Genomic DNA, 14,341 nt, shown 5'->3' with positions numbered 1-14,341 from the left:
TCCTAATGACATTGAATGAAAGTCTATTTTTTCCACAAACATACTGCCACTTTCCCATTATTGGCCCATCAGAAAATAAGTTTAGATTCAATGTGGCATGGTGGGTGTGGTGGGAAGGATGGTGCCCTGCAAAACGATAATAAAATAGAAACTAAAGTCTCTCACCACAGACTGTTAAACACAAAATAATTCATATGTGTGGACTCCTAAACAGACTAATATTTAGATACCTATTTCCAATTCATAAAAACAAACAATTCTGAACCAATCTCAAATCTGGTGTAAAAAATCTGCAATAAATGCATTTCTCTTACTGGATTGTGAGAGGTCAGCCGTCGGTGAAATCGCGCCACTCGGCCAAACACTTCTTGGCAGTACCGATGGAGTTCTTCTAACTCATCTTCAATCAATACAGCATCCATAGGCTCACTCTTCTGAATAAGCTGCTCTCCAAATACAATTAACTGGTCAATCTTGTTGGCATTTAATGTAATTTCCTGTTGGAAACCCTGTTTAGAATATAAAAAGAACTGCTTAAAATATTCTTCAATGGAGACCTAGGCTGGACTTTCCACTCTGCAGAAAGAATCAAAACCTTTTCTTTAATCTACTTGTTATCAGTCTATTAAATTTGTCAATAAAGTCCACAGGTAAAAAGCTTACCATTTGTTGCTAAAATATGTTCCTTTGTTAATGACAAACCATGAATCCAGAGGTCTGAAGACAAAGGACATGGTCAACTTTCTTCCCAAAGGATAATGGATGCAAAAAGCAGATTGAGACATACATTTTTGAACATAGCTTATTGTAGGAATTTGGATCATGTATATTTGTTATGAAGATTTTCTTTTCTTTTTTAATTTTAAGTTAATATTTAATTGATGAGAGATGCTTATAAAAAGTAAATTTTTTAAAGTGTAAAGTAAAATACTTTCCCTCTTTACTTTTAAAAAAGTAAATCATTTTTTTCTCTCACTTAGCAATTTTTCCATTTAAAAACTTTTTGAAAACTTGTCATGCTTGACTAGATACCATGTGAAGGTGAGGACTATGTTTCTTAATCACACAATGGTAGAAGCAATTCTCCCATATTATTTTGCTAGTGAGCCTTTAATTTTGACTTTGTCATTTCAATGATTCACATGTGTAAGGGTTATTACTTAGTGTGTGGTCAATTTCACTTCTTAGCCTTTTCTAATACTGAATAAAGAAAGTTAGGTAAATGGCTCAATGAGTGGAGCAATGGGCCTGGAGTCAGGAAGAAAACTTCAAATCAGACACTTACTAGCTGTGTGACCCTGAGCAAGTCACTTAAGCTCTGTGGGCCTTAATCCACTAGAGAAGGAAATGGCAAACCACAACAGTATCTTTGCCAAAGAAACCCCAAGGACAGCGTGAGCATTTTATGGTCCATGGGGCTCACAAAGAGTTGGACATGACTGAACGACTGAACAACAATACCTAATAAAGGTGGTAATATGCAGCTTTAGCACAACTGATAGAGGGTGAGTCTTGGAGTCAGAAAACTCTGGGTTAAATTCTGCCTCTGACATATATAGGCTGTTGGCCCAGGGTAAGTCACTTAACTGCTCAGGGCCCCAGGCATTTCTCTGGTCCCAATCTAAATCAGTGGAGGGCCCGTTTCCTTATCAGAAATACCCTACATGGATGCAATCACAGATCTGGCTCCTTTCTATCCCTCTGTATGACTGGGGGAAAACAAAACAAAACAAAAAACCCCTAACAACTACCACACCACTATCCATTCCCAGAGTGCAGAAAACAGCTTTCTGATGATGGCAACCTAGGAGCTTTAGGAGCAGCCTGGATTCTTACAATTTGATTTGAGATCACTTCCTGACATGCTGATTGGCACACAGGGGCCCTGGTCTGCTTTGGGGACACACTTACAAACAATGCTTACATGCAGCTGGCGCATTTTGTCATCCACATCACTCTCAGAGAAATGCTCCACGTTTGTCAGCTGCAGGTCCATTTCAGTGAGCCACACCAGAATGCTCTCCCGGGTCCCTTCAAATTCTTCCCTTTGATTGGTAAAATGCTACACAATATAAGAACAAAATGGTATGTTTTAACTGCTTAGCTAAGATTCACAGTATATTTGATCCATATTCTAATTCTGCCTCCATAGGATGACTGTAGAAAGACAGGCATGGTAGGAAAGACCATTCTCCTGGGGAGTCAGGGTGCTGGGCTTTAATCCTGGGGCAAGGTTCCTAAGCTGTAAAATAAGGGGGTTAGGTTGAATGATCCCCAAGTTCCCTTGCAGCACTAAATGGATGATTTTATAATCTCTCCTTCTCTAGGCCTCAGGTTTTTCATTGTAAAAAGACAGGACTAAACAAGATACCACCAGAATTTAGAACTGAAAAAGGCTTTATAGACCATTTAAATCGAGCCCCGCATTTGATTGTCGAGGAGTGATTTGCTTAAGGTCTCTAAAGTTCCTTACAGCCCTAGTATTACTGCTAAATGATTGCTGTGATTCAAGTGTTGGACTTGAGTTCACTGGGTGCTTTCAATATTCTCATTTTGAATATACTTTCTCAGAAGGAAAAGGGAAGAATGTAAATACTTAAAATGTCCCCTCAACTAGCAAGGACAAAAAAGCTAATCTATCTGCAGTTGTAAACTCAGAAATTCTATAGGAAGGGTTTTCAGTGGTAACAATGGAATAAGATTGGATTGAAGGCATTATGTTGAAAATGGAATGGGTTCCAAAGGACAGTTGTAGAATCCCTTCTGCTGTAGAAAGGTAAAAAGGACAAATTCTTATCTCCCCAGAAAACTATTAGCAAAGCTACACCTTATGTATAGGAGCAGAGAGTAAGATGACTTGCGGCACCCAAACCACTGCTCTAGTTCTGCAAATCCATGTTCAAGCTCCCATATACTAAATTTTCTGAATGATAAAAGGCTGAAAGTGAATATTCTTAAAAACACAAAAGAAGCAAATTCAGACCTCTGACATAAGATAATGGCTAAAAGAGAAGTATTCTATAACCTTTCATAATCTACAGATGGTTAATGTATCAATGGGTTCTGGAAAGCACATCCCTTAACGCACAAATGAAAACAGTGTAATCATGAACAGTCATGTACGGCAGAACTGCATTCTGGAAATACCTTCGATAAAGCAGTGAGTATGAGAGTTTCTGACAACACAGGGATCTAAATTCTTAGTGTGGGTATGCTTGATACAAATATACTTAGCATTAGCTAGGTGAGAAAGTAGATAGAGTTCTGCGCTTGAGATTAGGAAGACTAGTTCAAATCTTGCCTCAGAACACTTACTAGCACTGTGACCATGAACAAGTCACTTCACCTTTGTGAGTCTCAGTTTCCTCATTTGTAAAATGGGGATAATTAAGAATACTTACCTCAATGGTGTGTGTGTGTGTGTGGGTGTGTGTGTGTGTGTGTGTGTGTGTGTGTGTGTGTGTGTGTGTATGTTTGCGCGCAGATGTGCACAGCAAGGTATTGTAATGAATAGAACACCAGGTTTGGAGTCAGGAAGAACTGCTTTCAAATCTTGCCCCACACACTTACTAGCTGTGTGAAATGGGCAAATCACTTAAGCCTATTTGCCTCAGTTTCCTCTTCTGTAAAAATGAACTAGAGAAGGAGATAGCAAACCACAACAGTATCTTTGTCAAGAAAACCCCAAATGGAGTCATGAAGAGTCAGACACAACTGAAATGACTCAACACAACAACTCACTAGGCTGTGGTAAGGCTCAAGTGAGATAATGCATGTAAAGTACTTTACAAACCTTAAAGCATTCCATAAATATAAGTCATTGTTATTGTTAATTAGTTAATTATCACATCCGGTGAGATGCAAAAGAAATGGTTGTAGCTTATGTACAAGAATAAAAGATAGGGAATGTGTAAGTCATTTTAAAAAATGTAAACAGATATTTTTTCAAGATTTCAAATTATATTTAATTTTAACTTTTTCCCATTAATTATAAGTAAACAAAAATTTAAAATATTTGTGTTTTTTTTTTTTAAATTTTGAATTTCAAAATGTGTAGGACATCTTAAGAGAACTTAAACCCTTGCTTGGAATTCTTGGTTTCTGCTGGTTGTCCAATAGACCATAAATCTATCTTTTCTCCTGCAGTATGCACCCTTTAAAGATACAAATCAGCATAGAGCTGAAGTGATTTCAAGGTTACCTTGAGCCTCCGTAGAATAGCTGTGACTCGTCTTTGGAGGTTGTCCCAACGCTGATTGCCTTCGTGAACCATCTTCTTCAATTTGCTGGCCGTGTCCGTGCGGTTCTCTCGAGCAAGTCGCCTATACTGCTTATTGATAAGTTCCAGCTGAGTGAGTCTCTCATGAATCTGCCACTGAAAAGCCTGTATCACATATAGGATATTGGTCAGAGTTGCCTCAAAGTACTTTCTCCATCTAGCATGAAAAATGGAAACTTTGGATGATTTTTTTCCACACTTAGAAAAATCTAAACAAGAGGCATGTTATTAATGCTCCTGAAAGACAGTTTTATATAAAACCAGCTGGACATCTGGAACAACAATCTATCTATCAGAGGCAGAGGGGAGTATTTTGGTAGTAAATGTTTACTGCAGTTCTCTCCAGTAAATGTATTCTTTTGAAGCTCCTGCTACTTTGTGAATTTATTTATGCCACAAATTTGCTCATTCTGAAACTGCTTTCTATCACATGCCATGCTTTAGAAGCTAGCTTCCGGGTCACAACCCATATTAACATCAAGAATCACAGATTATATATATGTTCTGTGGGAAACTTAGAAAAAGTCCTGTTAGATGAAATGAGAACCCTGTTTGGGTTTCATCGGTGCATAACTACTAAGTACTGGGTCAGAAAAGTTGCCATCAGATTGAGAGGTGAGGAGTGGTACCCATCTATTGGGGACTGGATGAATAAATTATGGTACATAAATGCAAAAGAATACTATTGTGTTATAAAAATGACGGAAGAAAAACATGAGAAGACTTGTATTATCTGATATAGAGTGAAGTGAGCAGAACCAGGAGAACAATTTATACAATAATAGCAAAATTGTAAAGACAAAGTCACACACACACACACACACACACACACACACACACGGCCAATATGAGAATCTGTTTGACTGGTTATACATGTTGTAACAAGGGTTTTCGCTTTTCTTGCTTTCTTAATTGGGGAGGGGAGGATGAAGAGAGAATGTGGACTAAAAATTTAAAAAAAATATTTGAATAGGAGAAGGTTTCCACCTCAAACTTCTTCAGCTCTTCCTTAGCATTTGTGTATAACACCTCTGATGAATTTGGATGGGCTGCTGTTTTCTCTGCTGACTTCAGCCAATCTTCAAAGCGGGAATAATCATCCAGAAACTTCTGCCAGAGTCTCCATGTTTCTTCAATCCTGGTGGAAAGAAAGCAGTTCTCTAAAATAAGTCATTCAATCTCAGTCCTAGAGAACCGATAATGAGACACACTGCCCTCCTCTTGACTGGTGGGTGGGATGAGTTCACCTGCTAGACATAGTTGTTGTGGTGGTTACTTTTCCTTTGTTATGAGGAATGTGTCAGATGGGAGATAGTTGGTTTAATGGGAAAGGCCAAAGAAAAAAATGAAGGGCAACAAAAGAACTTTAAAAATAAATAAAAACTAAATAGGTCCCTCTTTCTCTGCCTTATGTTTGAACGCCATCCTCTTTCTTCTTAGCTCAGATCTGCTCCTATCTCCCACGGACCTCCCTTTTACTTTCTGGGACAGCATCCATGCCACAAAAGTTTGCTACTTATAGGAAAACAGTAACCCAAACTTAACATGCCTTTCGATCAATAAAGCAAACAAGCAGTTATTAACATTAGAACAATCAGAATTTAACTGAAGGACCAAAATGTGTCAATTAATTCAGTGCATTTTTTTTATTCATAAGGCAAAGAAAATACAGAGGACAAAAATATTTATTTCAAAGTGAAATTAAAATACAATTTTTGTGTCAATTGAAGTGCCTAGTCCTTGTAGCTCATCTACTAGGTGTCAAGACACTGTACTAGGCATACAAAGACAAAATGAAATAGCCACAAGCCCTCAAAGAGTTTGTATTCTTTCTTTTGAAAAGCTGTGACCACTTTCCTTATACTACCTGCAACCTTCATAGATGTAAATAAGATACAGGGACTGATCTGCACAGGGTCTTAGTTGCAGACCACGGTAGACCCTCAGTTAAGATTCAAAGCCTCCAGTGTTCTTTCTTTCTTGGAGGTAATTGGGGTTAAGTGACTTGTCCAGGGTCACACAATTAGTAAATGTCTGAGGCTGGATTTGAACACAGGTTCTCCTGACTGGTCAGTGTTCTATCCATTGCACCACCTAGCTACCTCTTCTAGTGTTCTTTTCATCATACTGTATAAAGGAATGAAATCCAGGTTCATGGATGCTATTTTTTAAAAAGAAGACTAAAGAGTTTTCTTTTTGAATCATTTCCTTATATATATACACATTGGTTTCTATTTTCTCAGTAGTAATTCACACACCAGGAATAAAGTATGAAGCATTAACAATTCCAGGCTCCTATGGTAGCTCGCTGGATATAAAACAACCAAGAAACATATTCAGTGTTCTTACTTCATTCGCCGCTCCATGGACATGGCACAAATATTTCGCCACCGTCTGTCTAGGCTTCTAGTTGTCTGTTGTATTGAATCACACTCTGTCTCATTGGCGCAAGCATCAGAGTCATGTAACAGAACATCACATATATTAAATACAGATTCTACCCCTGCACTGTGCTGTTCAATATCTCGTTGCAAGTCCTGTCAATATGAAAGAAAAAAAAACATTTAGTGATTTACAACAAAACATATTCCTACTGCATACACTCCCCACATGGGTACATAAACCACTGGTATATTTTCTTTTTGGCATCAGCTATTATTTCATTGATAGTGGTAAAGGAGATTGCACATGCCTCTTAGAGAATGACATATATCTCTCCAGGACTATGGGAACTCTTTCAGTTCCTTATCTTTAAGGCAACTCTGAAGTTTGTCAGGGTGTTCAGTGTTGTCCCGGAGATTTAAGTGGAAATCAGGGATGGCAAAGTCAGAATGATCAGAGTTCAAGGCTTGCCTATGATACATTCAGGATGTGTGACTAGGCAAGTCATTTAACCTCTTAGTGCAGTAGGTAAATCAGTTCTCAGAGACTCAAAATTGCAGGGCATGGACTGATTCCCATTGGTTATGGGAGCTCTTACTCCTTTAAAATTATTGGTTAAGGTTAAGCTTCTATTGGGAACTCCCTACACCAATGAGATTACTTAGTCTGGTTTGAAAAAACAAAACAAAACAAGGCCCTAGAGATATAGAGTTGAAAATGAAAACAGTCTCTACCCTCCAGGACCTTACATTATATCTACTGGGACAGAGGGTAGAGGGAGAAAAGAAAAGAAGATGAACACATATAAACATAAAAGAGAGTAGTCAGTAAAAGGGACAAAGGAGAAATCAGATGAATGCTCTGGAACATGTGAGCAGGGCAAGAACAAAAAGAGCTTGTGTTAGAGTGGGATGTGGTGGGAAAGGATTCAGCAAGTATAAGGTAGTTGCTAAGATGACCCATAAATCAGAAAACCAGAGATCAGGAATGAGGGGTAGTTTATGTAAATGCCAGATGCCAGGCATGGTGAGTTCAGGGAACTGCTAATGGTTCAAAGGTAGAAAGCATTCAAGGGAATAGGGCTAGAGAAGTAAATTGGAGCCAGACTGTAGAGGGCCTTAAATGTCTGCCTGTACAATAAAAATACAAGCTCAGCCTGGCGATGGGAAACTAGTGAAAGTTTTGAGCAGGGGAGTGACTTAGGATCACAGATTTAAAGAGGCCATACAAGTTATCTGAGGCAGCTAGGTGGCACAGTGGATAGAACACCAGGTTAGGAGTCAGGAAGACCTGCTTTCAAATCTAGCTTCAGACACTTACTAGTTGGATGACTGAGCAAGTTCCTTAACCTTGTTTGCCTCAATATCCTCGTCTGTAAAACAAGCTAGAGAAGGAAATGGCAAACCACTAAGACCTTTGCCAAGAAAATCCCAAATGGAGTCACAAAGAGTCAGATGGTACTGACACAACCGGACTGAACAAGTGATCTAATCCACTCCCATCTTTTTGGAATTGATAAAACTCAGATACAAGAGAAGCTAAATGGGTTTGTTCAAGGCTATACAGGGAGCAACTGGCAGAGTCAGAATTTAAATCCAGGACTCTGTCTCCAAATTCAATGCTCTTTCAATTGTTCATTATCAGAATAATCCTTTTGAAAGAATTGTTTTATCAGCTGTGCAAAGGATGGATTGGAGAGAGGCAAGATGGATAGCAATCAGGAGGCCATTTCAACTATCTACCTGAGAGGTTATATGGGGCCTGAAATAGGATGGGAGCCACATGTGGGGAATGGATGTGAGGGATGAGTCAGAGTCAATGAAACTCAACAACGACAACTGACTGGATGAAGGAGTGGTGAGGAAGAGGTTCCTTTGCTTTGGAATCTGTTTGCTAATATAAGCTCGCTCATTGTGTATCAAACTGAGTATTGTAGAAGGTACAATGATAGAAATAATAAAGCCTATTAAGAAAAAAATCATTTGTGACTTAAAATATAGATCTTGATAAGTACACTCAACCTGACCCTTCCCCTACATCCCCCTCTCCACAAAGCAAACCAGTACAAAAAACGATCCAAGTACTAATATGATAATTTAGTCAATTTATTCCTTTCGGTAAATAATCTGACAAATTACACAGGCTGATATTTCTCAGCAGTTGTTAAAGAAAACATTCTAACCTTGTAGGTTAGGATAGAATAAAAAAAATGATTCTAATTTCACAAAGTCTTTGCCAGGTCATAGAATTACCAGTTTTTTTTAAACTTGCCAATATCATGCTGGGGATGCACAGGATTCAACTTCATCAAAATATATTAAAATATGATTTTTTTAAGGCTAGAGTTTATGAGTCATATCAGCAGATTTTCTTGAAAACCTGGCATGGGGCTAATTTACACACCAAGGGTAGAAAGTCCTGTGGCAGGCTCATTTCAGGGACATTGATTTGTATATTCAAATGCCTATGAGTTAAATTTTAAAAGTCTTTCTGCAGTTTCCATAAATTTTATTGGATAAATCAATAGAAAAAGGAAAATTGAGATACATAGTATATGACAAGGAATTTTTTAAAAAAATTGAAGTGTAACAAAAAAATACCCTAAATCTTCCCAAAATAGAATCTAGAAATTTTAAAAAGATGCTATTGTTTTTATCATAAAAAGTATCTTATTGAATACTGTATTATAGAATGTTAACTTGAAACATATAAAAATCGATTTGATAACATTATTGTAAAAATCTCAGCTCTAAGCTTTACTTGGCTTACCAAAATAAGCTCAATATTGTCAGTATCATCACATCCTGCCAACCCTAACTCCCTTAATTTTATGCAAAAATCTGCTTCAGAACTACAACTTTGGAACCAAGAGCAGAGATAGATTTAGAAGTATTACTGTAAATTACTAAAAAAAGCCCTTTGCACATGATTTCTGAAATGGTACCTTGTCCATTCTGTTTTTTATGATCTAGTTATACGTGACAATGTTCTTATTACAGCCAATTGGATGGTGAGGAGAGAAGGGGAGGAAACTGGCCAGTGTGACAGGTCTGTTCAAGGGCTGATGTGAAACTAGAGAAAATAAGCTAGCCAGGAAGATGAAAAGGGAAGGAAATAAAAGAGAAAAGGAGCTAGCAAAAAGAGAATAGGAAACAAGATGCAAATATGAATCACCCCCAAAGCATTTCATATCTTAGATCACAAAACTGAAAATGAACTTTTAGCTAAGCGATTTCCTTAATTAAGATACTATGTTAGAACCTCACCATAATACCATTTATTAATGAAAGAAAATTAATTTAAAGTAGATCCTACCCCCATCTAAAAAGGTTTAATTACTGAAGTACCAAAAGGACCTCTTATCATAAAGTCATTCTCTTGTCTACAGTTGTTGTTTGGAATAGGCTTAGAGGCAAACTCATCAGTAGGAAAGGTTCTGAGTCATACAGATTGAGAAGTAGAAGACATCTCTCTGGTAAACAGGAGATTGTATAACTTATTATTTTTGGAAGTAACAATGTAGTATTTTCTATTATTCAATCAGGAAAAAATGTTTGAGGATAGCTGTAATTTAAATGAATATGATCATAAATAACCCTTAGTAATCTACATTTTGGTCTTCAGTACTGAGGACAAGGTCATGACTTTGGGTAGAGGCTTGATATGAACACACGATAAATTATTGTAGCCTTTTAAAGTTCTAACTCAAGAAAGTTCTAACTTTTTATATGGATGTTAACACTGAAAACCAGTTCTGTAATTCTGGGTAACAGAAGTAGGAGACCTCAGTGCGGTGTAGAGAATGAGGAGCAGCAGGGTTCAGTCTTGGATGCTTCTTTCCTTAACCTCTCTTTGCCTTTAGTTTCCTCTTTAGCAAAATGAGGGTGCTGGATTGGAAGATCTATAAAGTTCCTTCCATTTCTAAATTTGTGATCTTATGGTCTCAAAATAGGACTTTAGGTTAACCACTTTCAGATTTTTGTACTATTTCTTTTAGGGTAGCTATTTGGTGCTGTGGATAGAGTGCCAGGCCTGGAATCAGGAAGACTTATCGTCCTCAGTTTAAATCCAGCCACAGACACTGACTAGCTGTGTGACCCTGGGCAAGTCACCTAACCTTGTTTGCTTCAGTTTCTTTATCTGTAAAATGGACTGGAGAAGAAAATGGCAAACAAATGCAATGTCTTCGCCAAGAAAACCCCAAATCAGGTGACAAAGAGTTGGACACAACTAAACAACAACTATTTCTTTTCAAGAACAAAGAGGTCAATAGGACAATACTTGATTCAAATGATGTCTCCAAAAGATGACATCATCCTAATCAGATTTCATCTTGTAAAATAGTTGGGTAAAAAATGACAAGCCTTCAACCTAAAGCCAGTCTGTCCTCCTTTTAGGACTCAGAGAGAGAGTAAAAATTAAATACCTGATGTAATTAGTTAATCACTCTAAGTTTAACAATGGCTACTAGCAAGATTATGTCTATTAATATAATCTCAGAATATTTCATTTTAAGGGACTAGAACTAGTTGTAATGCAGCAGACAATTACATTAAGGAAATAGACACCTGAAAAGTATCTGATCAAACTTGAGAAGAACATATTAAAATTTAAAAGGATTTTATAATGTGTATTTAACTTTGCATTAGGCCATTTGGTAAGTTATTTATAACCATCACTTTAGTCAAACAAAAAAACACTTGTTCGAATCTTTACGTAAGAGTTGTTGGAGAAAGCAAAACAATTCCCAAGTGTTAATAAATGACCTACACTGGACCGTAGGTTTAGATTAGAAGGCACTAGAAAGACCATCTACTCCACCCTCTTTCTTTGTTTATACTTGAGGAACTAAGGTCCAGAAAATCTTGCCTTGGTCACATAAATAGTAAGTTACAGGGCTTTGATCTGAATTCAGGTTCCTTCAACTTCAGACTAAGTATACTTTTCATTGTACCATAATGCCTCTTATCATTACCAAGATATGTGCAAACTTAAAAATGGGCAATTATACAACTTGTTAGCACTCAAGTAAAATTAATGACTATTACTCATGGATGCCTCATTTTCTACGAAAATTTGATACATAAAGACCTGATCTACCTGGGATCTCACCTCTGCCATTGTATGCTTTGGAAATCTGAGCACAGTATTTCTCGTGTAGTGACCATTTGACCTTTGAGAAGAAGCCACTAACACTTTTGTGAAGGTGAAATTAGATGAGGATTTAATACAGTGATGAGCATCAATGCTCGTCCACGACCAACCATACTTTTTGCCATGCCAAATATATCCATAGGGCTAAGGAAAATAGGATGAAAGAAAATAATTTACATTTTCTTAAAAAATATCTTACCTCCCCAGAGAAGAGGGGAAATGGAATTAGTGGAAAGAACACTGGTTTCAGGAGTCTGAGGATCTGGGTTCTGTCATTTGCTACCTGTTTAACCTTGAGTAAATCATTTAACCTTGCTTGGCTTCAGTTTTGTCTTCTTTAAAAGAACTAGGTCACCTCCAAGTTCCCTTTTAATTCTAAATCTATAAACTCACAGAAAAAATCTCAAGCACTATTTGGGTGTGAGATGGAGGATGGGAGCACATACATTTGTGAAGAGTCAGTCAGGAGTATAATGGACCAGAAAGGTTTTTCAAGCAATATGTAACTTCAGCTTATCAAAATGTATAACAACTAACAGTCTTTAATGGCTGATGGTCCAAATCTGTTTCTAGCCACTTTTGTCACAGTCAACTAATAAACACACCTGAAAATGTGGCTAAAAGCCAAGGAAGCTTTGTTAGAAGAAGAAAAAAAAAGACTTCAGATTCGAAGCCTTCCGAAGTGATCTTGTCTCCAAATTCTCTCACTTATTACAAAAATCAAGTACTATATTTTACAGAATGAAATTCTTCATTTTAACAGAGAAGACTGTGGATAAGAGAAACTTATACCCCGATAAATGGAGTGGTTTATACGTGTATGAGCCCAAGAAGTTAGTTTTCTCTGGAAAAGAAACCTTCATATGATATGTGAACATCCTACTATTATGCTAAAAGTTGTAAAGAAATCAATAATTTGAAACAAATTTTTAAAAAGTTAAAATGAACTACGTTCTAAAATGTTAATTTTCAGTTCTCCCACCTGCTGTTCAGCAAGTCTCTTCTGGATTTCTTCGTCATCACAGATGTCATAAACAACAGGTTTAGAAAGCTCAGACTCAATTCGAGCCAACCAGCTTCGAAGGTTGCTCATATTTTTGTCTAACTGCTGTATAAAAGCAAAGGTCTCCTTCAGCTTCTTCACCCTAAATATGTTTGCAGGGAAAAAAAAGAGTTGACATAAAAAAAAAAGCCCCAATTTTAGTGATGAAGGGAATGTGTCATCCAAAGCTTTGGAGGTTAAAAGAAGTAAGTCTCAGGATCAATTGGGTCAGATGGTGCTGCATGAGGTAATGAGGAACTGTGTGTCCGTCACTTCAACAGCTACGATAACAGTCCACTGGACAAGAGATTTGATAAAGAAAATCATCTGAATGCTAAAATTCTAATAGATTACTTGGTTTCTTAATGGGCACAAATATTCAAGTGACTGTGAAGTCCTATGATTCACAGAGAGGGGCCATCTAGGCTGGATAATGTTATCTAGGGTGGTCATGGCAACCCTATAGAAGAGATGAGATACCACCTTCCTCAACTTCTTTTTTTCCATCCTTTTCTAATGAGCCTACCCCAGATTTCTGCTCTCACTCCCAGTTGTTGATCTGGCTATATGCATGGTTAAGCAGTTCATGAAGAAATTGGTTTTCTTCATTGATGAGGCTTATATCAAAACACCAAAAGTGACCTGGGGAATAATGTGCTTACTTGGAAGGACTTGACCTACTCATTCTCTCTTCTTTTGAGTTTAAGAATTAAGCTTTAAAAAGCAAAACATTTGGCACCCACAGTTTGAGTTTGATGGTACCAAGTACACTGTACCTGCTGATGTATCTTTATCATATATCTTATCATGCATCTATATTAGCAGGAAAAGCAAAGAGCATTCACAAACCAAGCATAGTTGGGACTTCTATGCTACCTATTTCCTGTCCCACTGGGCACAATTCAGCTGATAGAAGTCTAAAAAAATATGTATGATTTTAACATATTCAGTGAGGACACTACTGTATCTTAATTCATTTTCTATAAAAACTAATAACTGATGAGAGAGGAGAAAATAATTTAATTTCCCAGATAATGGATTCCAAATTATCTCTAAAAAAACACTTTCATGAAATGCCCTACAATAATATGCCTGTTTAAAGAGAAAGGGAAAGGACCATCTTAGAGACCTGGGACTTTCAGCTCACCAAATCCTCTGATTTCAAAATTTGTGTAGCATGGTGCTGACTAATTACATTGCTTTTGCTAAGAAGAAGTAAAGTAATGATACTGAACTTTGAAAAAAAGGCATTCACATAGGTTTCCAGTTCTTTTTGAAAGGAAAAAAAAACTATCATATCATATGATTGGTATCTAATCTCTTTTGTATAGTTTTAAAGACACTGCAAGGCACAGAGTTAAAAATGCAAGAACTGATTGGACTAAAAATGGGGAGATTTGGCTCTAAAGCTGTTTAACATCAGGCAAGTTGCTTTACTTCTCTGGGCCTCAGTTTCCTCCTCTGTAAAATGAGGGGGTTGGATT

At 37.2% G+C, this 14,341-nt stretch overlaps 1 protein-coding gene across 7 annotated transcripts in view; it reads right to left on the bottom strand.

Moving 5' to 3' along the window:
* The window catches only part of SYNE2 (spectrin repeat containing nuclear envelope protein 2), a 416,605-nt gene that overhangs the window by 18,014 nt on the left and 384,250 nt on the right, over positions 1-14,341 (bottom strand). For all 7 annotated transcript variants that reach the window (XM_072629431.1, XM_072629430.1, XM_072629434.1 and 4 more), the window contains 6 exons: positions 12,798-12,960; positions 6,629-6,816; positions 5,267-5,417; positions 4,202-4,384; positions 1,925-2,062; positions 315-509 (listed from right to left, as the gene is read on the bottom strand). In XM_072629431.1, coding sequence (XP_072485532.1) covers positions 315-509; positions 1,925-2,062; positions 4,202-4,384; positions 5,267-5,417; positions 6,629-6,816; positions 12,798-12,960 — 1,018 coding nt within the window. The remainder of the gene's footprint in view (positions 1-314; positions 510-1,924; positions 2,063-4,201; positions 4,385-5,266; positions 5,418-6,628; positions 6,817-12,797; positions 12,961-14,341) is intronic.

The sequence above is a fragment of the Notamacropus eugenii genome, chromosome 1, assembly GCF_028372415.1.
Source record: "Notamacropus eugenii isolate mMacEug1 chromosome 1, mMacEug1.pri_v2, whole genome shotgun sequence".
Taxonomy (NCBI): Eukaryota; Metazoa; Chordata; class Mammalia; order Diprotodontia; family Macropodidae; genus Notamacropus; species Notamacropus eugenii.
The sequence above is the reverse complement of the archived record's forward strand: the minus strand, read 5'-3'. Positions and strand labels throughout refer to the sequence as shown.